Source organism: Phoenix dactylifera, chromosome 16 (assembly GCF_051530095.1).
Source record: "Phoenix dactylifera cultivar Ajwa chromosome 16, Ajwa_hap1_PhDact_Kaust_v1.1, whole genome shotgun sequence".
Classification (NCBI taxonomy): Eukaryota; Viridiplantae; Streptophyta; class Magnoliopsida; order Arecales; family Arecaceae; genus Phoenix; species Phoenix dactylifera.
In genome coordinates, this window is record NC_143205.1 from 18,866,064 (window position 1) to 18,875,242 (window position 9,179).

Sequence of the window (9,179 nt, forward strand, 5' to 3'; positions counted from 1 at the left end):
ATATGGAAATTGTTTTTGGGCTCCTATTAGCTCGCGTGAAAAATTCTCTAGGCTCGTGTCATGTTAATGGAAAACTTCAATCCTTGCAAATTATACCAATCTTCTCAGGCTATGCAGCAGAAAGAACTTTCATGTGCACAATTGGGCACCCGTATTTTTTTTGTTGGCTTGCTAGGACCGGTAACTCATACTTGACGAGTACACAATTGGGCACCCTCTGACATTACACTATACACGGTCATCTCCATCATGCACTGTCGATAAAGTGAAGCCAGCAAAACCCAAGACTTTGCCGACCGACATGGTTTACGTTGCATGCATCAGGTGGCCATGTATGCAGCCGATCACAATTGTCGGTTCCTGTGCCTAATTCATTAAGTATGCATTTTGGTGCATCATTATAAAAATCAGCAGTTGTGATTGGCTGCATGTATGGTCACGTAATGCATACAATGTAGGCAATAATTTCTCCTTCGTCGGACTCACAATTTTATTCAAGTTTTGCTGTCTCTAAATGGGCCTCAAAGCAAATCCAGTTGCAGGTGACCTTGACGTGTCCTGATGCGCCGTAGGAGCCTACGGGTTCCAGGTGTAAACAGGCTTCATTGGGGTCATAAAGCTGTTCATGTAGCGGGAAAGTCTAGAGGGCCTTACGGCCCCGAAACTGTTCCATTGGGCCCATTAAAACACTGAATAAAAGCCTAAGTGGGCTTGATTAAGGTCTGGATAAAACTGTTGATAAATAGTGGATCAACACAAGCAATGGTTAAACATTTTCTCTAAGATATAATTTTGGTGGATTTCATGACTATCCAGGCCTTGGCTAGTGTTTGTATACTTAAACATGAAGAATAAAGCAATACTACTTATAATTCTTAGGCACTTATGGACAACTGAACCGGGTGAAAAAAAAACAAGCTTCATCGTTCAACACACCATAATGATGTCTAGATCTTGATTACTCTATTCTTTTGTTTAGAATTTTTCTCACATTGGTCTAACATATTCATCTACATTCTATTTACAGAATAGGCTATTAGGAATTTTATAAGTGGAGCCGCATGGGGCTTAAGTTATAGGTGCAGGCCCAGCCCGCTTGTTTGGATGCCTGCAACTCAAATTGCACAATAAGTTGAGTTGCTTGTTGGGCTGCAACTCCATGCTATTTTGTGGTAGGTCAGCTTGTTGTCGAAAGAGCAACATGATGAATTGCAGATAGTTGAGTAGGTATCTTAATTAAAAAAGTTCTCTTCTCCTTCTCCTTCTCCTTTCCTCCATGTCTCTCCTCCCTCATTTTGCTCAAGTCTCTCCTCGCTACTGCCCTCGATGTCGCCTCTAGCCTTTGGCGCCTCCTCGATCTCGGACTTCATGGTGCCACCCTCCTTCTCCAATTCATGTCCTTCTTCTCCTTGATCGCCGCCGCCTAGACCTCTTCCATCCCTCTCATTTTCCTTCTCTTACTTGCTCAAGATCGAGTTGTATTGCCGTTGACACCCTCCATGTGGATGCCCAAGTCCATACTGGCCTCCTCATTCAGAATGTTCTCATCTCCATGTATGTCAGATACTCTGACATGGCATCCACTTGCAAAGTATTCGATGAAACATCTGTCAAAAACGTTCATCTTTTTCCAAACGCTGTTCCAAATACAAAAATGAGCCTTTTTGTAAGTCGGCTACAGCAACCTAAATTACAATGTAACTTGAGTTACAATAGAACTTCACCACATAACTCCAAACAGCCCCCACATATAAGCAAGAGAAGCTAAGATAGCTAAGAGGGTGTGGCAGTGTGTCATGGTGTGACAGGTATCGAAGTATTTAAAAGGTAGAACTAGAATCAAAGAGTTTCTGCTGGTGGAACTCGTATTAACCTATCAACTTCTCATTTGATGCCTACTAGTCTCTTTTTGCTTATACTACCATGCAAAAATTTAAGCTCTAAAATAAATTAGGTCCTGCATTCTAGTCATCAAAATATAATGGTCAATCCAGTGGCAATTGTCAGCTCAAAGGCTTCTCCAGAAGGGGTGTTTAACCTTAGATATGACTGGTCAAAATCCTCTGCCACTCCCGTCTTGTATAAAACTATAAAATTGATGTTTACTGAATACAATTCGGAGTTCAAACTTTAGAAAGACTGGAATGCGTGACAGGTTAAGGAAGCAAATGGCCTGGGTCCAGTCCACGGATTAAGACCCAGGGGTTGGCCCATTTTTGTTGACCCTCAATCGATGTGCATGGGCTTTTGCCACGCTTAACTCTATGAGACGACCAAGCTAAATTGGGGAGGGACAATTGATCCACAATTGACTAAGTTCATGGAGTCAAAGCACAGCCTCAGAATATAACTTGCATCATTAATCCACCATGGAGCTGATCACGGGCCAGACCTCAGACCTAAACTATATTCAACTTTTATCAGCTTCAGACTGGATTTATTTAAAATTTCATATTTGTGTGCTCAAGCCCGGCCTATGACCAGCTCTAATCTACAATTATCGGTGAAAGCTATTCCTTGCATAAACAATTTAAAAAGGTTTAACGGAAAACTAAAAGCTATTAGCAGATCAATTAACAACTTCACGAGAAACAACATTTGGATTGAGTGATTGCAGATCATAAATGCAGATCCAGAACAGTGTCCACTCTAGTTACTCCTCTAGACGGAGTCATGGTCATCGTCTGCTCACTCTAGGGATGTTAGTTGATAAAAAAACCTTGCTTTAGCTCTATCATCCTGTTTTTAATACATACATTGTGCATTCTGGTTTCATCCCTCTGCTCTTGTAAATAACATATCCTCAATAATATTGGGTGGCTAGGCCTCCCCTTTTTCTTAAAAAAAAAAAAGAAGAAGAAAGGATTGGGTAGTCAAACCATCCACAATATATTCCTTAATTAGTCTTAGGAGTATCATTCTTGATAACGTGCATCATCCTCTGCCCAGATTTGATCTCCAAGTCTTCCACAAAGCAAAATTAAAAGTTATCTCTTCCGCCTTTAACCACTTAGTGGAGAGCTCTTTTCTCTTTTCGGAGACTCGAGGCAGATTCCTACCAATCCCAAGATTGAGTTTACAGGCTTGACCCACTGATTGCTAGAACAATGGCAATTTTTTAGCAAGCACCCGAAAACTTCAGGATTTGTTTTTTTTCTCTCTTTTTTCGAAAAAAATGCTAACATTGCAACTCCAACGGTGAACTTTGTTATATCCAATTTGGACCCTGACACCTCCCAGCTTTTGAAACGTGAGGTCCATATATGCCCTCCTATCTAATTAGAGGCAGGGACAGGGGCCTGTTTGCATTCAATGCAAGCATATATATGCCATGTTTCACAGCTCAAAAGTGCCGTTAAATTTGAGTTGTGGGTGGCCCCTCGTGTTCGGGCATGTTCTGACCTCAGTTTTTTGCCAGGTTAGACGCATGAAACGCATGCAACTTGGACCGACCCACAACCTAAGTGACTAATTTTCTGAATATAAATCCAATCAACTGTATGAACAAAAGAAAATGTGCAAAAGCTGAAAGTTTGGATTATGTTCTAATATATTGAATACTTTAGCTCAATATCAGAACTTTTGATTCTTCAGGGATCAGTCGTCACATTTTGGTACAACGAATGATTTTGAGTACGTGTTCTCCACAACCTTGACAGGGGGATGGAGCTTGGTTGGTCTTTGTGAATCACATGCGACACCTCCCCTTTAGCATCTTATGCTAGGAAAAGAACTTTTATTTGTGAATTAGGGGTAGTTATATAATTTTATTTGTTTTTTTAAAATTATTCTATGACATTTATATTTCATTCATTGTTGATGAAGTTAGGATTCTACATATAGATCATTTAAAAAATAATATATAATCCATAAGGCAAAGCGAAAAAGAATGCATTCCTCTTCCTCTAGTAGCCAATATCTTTCTTTGTTTATGTTCTCTGTTTCAAAAGAGAGACATGAAAGGTACACCAATCCAGAGAGAGAGAAAGAAGGAGATCAGACATGGGGCCACAGTCATCTATCATAGGGTTGTTTAACAAGATTCCCCTAAAAAATGAAAAAGGTAACAAATACTCTGTGCTCTCTCTCTTTCTCTCTCTCTCTCTAAGTTGGGGAGGAGGTTGGTTCTCTTCTTCTTCTTCTTCTTTTTAAAAAAAGAAAACCTCAAAATTATTGGTTTAATTAGCCTCAAAAAAGAAATGTGGAAAAGAAAAGCAGAGCCTCGACAATAATAGCGTATGAAATGAGGGATTTGGTATCCATTCATCCATGAAAGGACTTCCACCCTCTAGCCATGTGCAGTCAGCATCAAATTTGCTGCAAACGAACTTTAAATCAGGGATTTCATAGCAAGGAAGCCTTCAAGATATGCTCATCATGTTGCTAGTAAAATTCTTCCAGCAGAAGTATAGAGATTTCTTAACTTGCATCCTAGTTCTTCTAGAGCATAAAGTTCCAAACATGATGCATGGAATATTGCTTTCAAAGTTTTGGCAACTTATTTAGTTGCCTCAATCATAACTAAGGTTCTTAAATAATTTCTCTTATATATTGCATAATCAAGTCTCGCACTTTTGCTCTAGTAGCAAAGAATGATATCATTCAAGCAAGCACTCAGCAATCTATGTCACTGTTCAAGTATCTAAATCTTTGCGAAGATCGAATAGTAATTTACACCTAAATGGTACTAACAATCAATGTTGCTATCATAGCATAGTTAGCCGCATTTCATATCCTCTTCCATACATAATTTACTCTAGTATCATACGGAAACACTAGATGTTCTTCAACAAGATTTTGAAAGGAAAAAAAATCAAGGTTGTTCAAGTCATCATTTTTAAATATCAAACTGACTAACAAATTTGAATATCTGAAATAGAAATTAGTTCATCCCTTGACACATAATTTGCCTAAGCCTAAGAATGACAATCCTATCTTTTGAGATGTACTCAACATGTCAAATAAAATTATTTGTGATTTGTATTTATCAGCGAATATTGGTTTGTGTTCTATTTAGCAATTATTGACTAACATTTACATTGCTAGGATCAATTAATTGGATCCATATAATCTTATATTTTGATGATAAGGTCATATATTTTTACTAAATGACTTGAAATTTTTATTATTTCTCTTCTTTTTTTCCCCCTCTCCTTGGAGAAAGCTACTTGGTGCAAAATAAAGGCCTACTAGATCTCTATCTATTCATCAATGGAAAGTTGCTCAAGACATACCTAATTCAAAGATGGAAAAAAGTGGAAAAAGATAGAGCAACACAACCAATTGAATGAGATTAAAATGTTTGATGGCCTACTCAAACAAACAATTGCTACAGACAAGAAAGAACCGAATGTAAGTGTTGGATGCCAAAGTGATGACTTGGACAACCATGTTATTAATCAAGTAAAATTATGAATAAATTAATACTTAACAACCAAAAAATCAATTCAATGAAAACCGCTACCATATATCTGATTGATGGTTCAAATTAATATGTTTTCTTTCCCCTTCCTCCCACAAGATAAAAGAAATGTCCTTTTGTACTCTTCCTCTTAGTACACATTTCTACCTATCTCATTCTCAATTTAATTAATTTGTTAAACAAAAAACATGTGGATCAACCTCGATCCAGCTTTAAGATGTGGGTGATCTGATAAAACAATTGAAGTCAAGGAAATTACAAAGAATACTAGAACAATTGGAATAATGGTATCTTCTAAGCATGCGGATGCGAATATTTGCAGAATGAAGGCTAGGTCCGGTCGCAACTAGCTACTAGCCAGGTATGTTTGATCCTATTGTGTTTTAATTTTCAAGGAATTTAGTAGAAATGCCACCTTCCAGGTTTGAATTTGAAAAGTGAATGTGCTGAGAAATTATGGATCTATGACCATAATCATAACATTTATCTACATCCAACTACTAGGTACTTTGACAAAATTAAGAAATTTACAATCCAAGTCCTGGAAGGTTCTATGAATACCCAAATACCCGCAAAGTGTTGTTGATGGCATGTGGAATTAATCTACTTTCTATTCAAGTTGGCGTGTCTCAATTGGCAAGAGCCTCTAGGCTCGTTTATTTTCTTGTTATGGGTTTTCTTTGAACCTTCTATATATTTCTCTCTCACACTTGCTAAATAAAAACAACTAGGTTTTGCATAAGCTTCCCTTTGTTTTGTTTTCTATCACCAAAGAAGAAAAAAAAGAAGAAAAAGAAAGAAAGAAAGAAAGAAAAGTCTCCAACCACTTCTATGTGTCTGTCCGAGCTCTTCTTTTAACCCCATTATGGTTCCAAGTCTTTACAGTAGAAGACCGTGATTAAGAAAACTGTAATATGGTAAGGAAAATAAGAGGAGCATTCCTTTCAAAGGAATAGAAGTTTGATGGAATACCCACTAATTTCTTCCACAGGAAGACATAGGACCCACCAATTCATGTGAAACGCTGAAACCATTCAGACTGTCAAGGGTCAACAGTCCATGTTCAAACGCTCTCGTGTAGTATCCATGCACCTTCCCTCCTAGCTTCCACACAAATCCCTCCGCCCCTTCTCCCCAACCATGCATGGGCCCACCAAGCTTCCATCATCAGCCAGTAGATCTCCCAACACCATATAAACTCCTCATCCCCTCGCTTCCAGCCTCACATCTTCTTCGTTTCTTCTTCTCCAGTTTGCTGCTTCTATATATGCCCCCCAACATCCTCGCCCCCTCTTCCAAAACTTCCTCAACCGCAGAAAACACTCGGCAGATACCAATGGATCAACTCCTCAAATGCCAAGCTAACTATGTCCCTCTCAGCCCCATCACCTTTCTGCAGAGGGCTGCTGCTGTTTACTCCGATCGCACTTCCGTCGTGTACGAACGAATCCGATTCACCTGGAAACAGACGTACGATCGCTGCCTGCGCATGGCCTCATCCCTCCGATCTCTAAATGTTTCCAAGAATGATGTGGTCAGAATCAGCAACATAAATTGTCTTACAGTGCTTCGTCGTACGTGTATTTATCTTCTGATGACAAACTGATGTTCCATTACAGGTATCTGTGCTCGCCCCCAATGTTCCAGCTATGTACGAGATGCACTTCGCCGTGCCCATGGCCGGTGCAGTGCTGAACACCATAAACACCCGGCTCGACGCGGCCAACATCGCCACCATTCTAAAGCACTCGGAGGCGAAGGTGTTCTTCGTGGACTACCAATACGTCCGGCTCGCCCGCGACTCCCTCAAGCACTTAATCGACGACGGCGCGCCCTTGCCTTTAGTTGTCGTCATCGACGACATCGATGCACCGACTGGCATCCGGCTTGGCGAGCTAGAGTACGAGAAGCTCATCGCAAGAGGCGATCCCAAGTGCCCTCCAACCCCTCTCTACGATGAGTGGGATCCCATAGCTCTCAATTACACCTCCGGCACGACCTCGGCGCCGAAAGGCGTGGTCTACAGCCACCGGGGAGCTTTCCTGAGTACTTTGAGCCTCCTCCTCCAGTGGGAGGTGGGGAGCGAGCCGGTGTACATGTGGTCGCTCCCCATGTTCCACTGCAACGGGTGGACCTTCACTTGGGGCATGGCGGCGCGCGGCGGCGCCAACGTGTGCATCCGGGCGACCACCGCCCGCGACATGTACCGCGCCATCGGCGACCACCGCGTCACGCACATGTGCTGCGCCCCCATCGTCTTCAATATCCTCCTGGAGGCCAGCCCCGCCGAGCGCCGCCCGCTCATCGCCCCGGTCCACGTGCTCACTGGCGGCGCCCCGCCACCGGCGCCGCTCCTTGAGAAGATCGAACGACTTGGCTTCCGCGTCACCCACGCGTACGGCCTCACGGAGGCGACCGGGCCGGCGCTGGTCTGCGAGTGGCGCGAAGAATGGAACCGCCGCCCGGTCGACGAGCAAGCCCGGCTCAAAGCGCGGCAGGGCATCAGCGTGCTGACGCTCGCCGACGTCGACGTGAAAGACCCCGAAACCATGCAAAGCATCCCCCGGGACGGGAAGTCGCTCGGAGAGATAGTTCTCCGAGGAAGCAGCATCATGAAAGGTTACTACAAGAATCGCGACGCCACCGAGGCCGCATTTAGAGATGGTTGGTTCCTCACCGGCGACGTGGGGGTTATCCACCCCGACGGCTATGTCGAGATAAAGGACCGATCGAAGGATGTCATCATATCCGGCGGCGAGAACATCAGTAGCGTCGAGGTAGAGACAATCCTCTACCAGCATCCCATGGTGCTCGAGGCGGCGGTGGTGGCCATGCCACACCCGCACTGGGGGGAAACACCTTGTGCGTTCCTAAAACTAAAGAAAGAGTACTGCGAACAAGGGAGTATCCAAGAAGAGGATATCATATCCTATTGCAGGAATAGCATGTCCAGGTTTATGGTGCCGAAGAAGGTGGTGTTCATGGAGGAGTTGCCGAAGACTTCCACGGGGAAGATCCAAAAGTTTCAGCTAAGGGAGATGGCTCGTGGCCTCAAGGTGACGGGGAGAAACGGCCGGACGCCGCAAGGAGGGGCGGCGCCGCAGGGGAAGGCCCAGGTGGCTTACGTTAACGGTAATAACGGTCACGGCCAGTCCGAGGCACAAGAGCAAGTCTTAGCCATGTCTCGCCTTTGAGTCTGCTGATCGGGTTCGAAGGGGACACACGTGTAGATGCTGGTAAAGTTTTGTAATAAATAAAAAGAAAGAAAGAAAGAAAGAAAACGTTATAATAACATAAGAGTCAGTGTCCACTGTAATTCATGTCATGTAATATATTGTTCCCATGGATTATATTATTATAGATGGTGAATGAAGCTTGCTTTTGAGTCAATTTATCTTTGTTTAGATGAGCCACTTTTTTTGAGCCATCACCACCCCAATGGTGTTCTAACAGCTGGGGCGAAACGAACATGGTAGAGCCGAAGGTAAGCTATTTTCTTGGATTAATAGCAATGTCCCCATGGAGCCGAGGGGGGGCACATTGGTTGCATTATTCAGGAGCTAGATTAATGATACATAAATTAAGGACCACAAGATAAATAAGTTGGATCTACGGCCATAAATGATACATGAAAACTCAATAACCTGAGTTGTTTATTTTACAATAAGTGGATATTGATCCAAATCAAGTTTCAGATAATTTTTGTCCAATCAAATTCAGATTCTATATAGAATCTGATTTTTTATTGGATTAAACT

At 42.4% G+C, this 9,179-nt stretch overlaps 1 protein-coding gene across 1 annotated transcript; it reads left to right on the plus strand.

The window, feature by feature from the left end:
- Positions 1-6,582: 6,582 nt before the first annotated feature.
- On the plus strand, positions 6,583-8,812 carry LOC103717609 (trans-cinnamate:CoA ligase, peroxisomal-like). Its single transcript, XM_008806069.6, has 2 exons — positions 6,583-6,956; positions 7,042-8,812. The coding sequence occupies exons 1-2, from the start codon at positions 6,690-6,692 to the stop codon at positions 8,614-8,616; spliced, it is 1,842 nt and encodes a 613-aa protein (XP_008804291.5). The 5' UTR covers positions 6,583-6,689; the 3' UTR covers positions 8,617-8,812.
- The last annotated feature ends 367 nt before the right edge of the window (positions 8,813-9,179 follow it).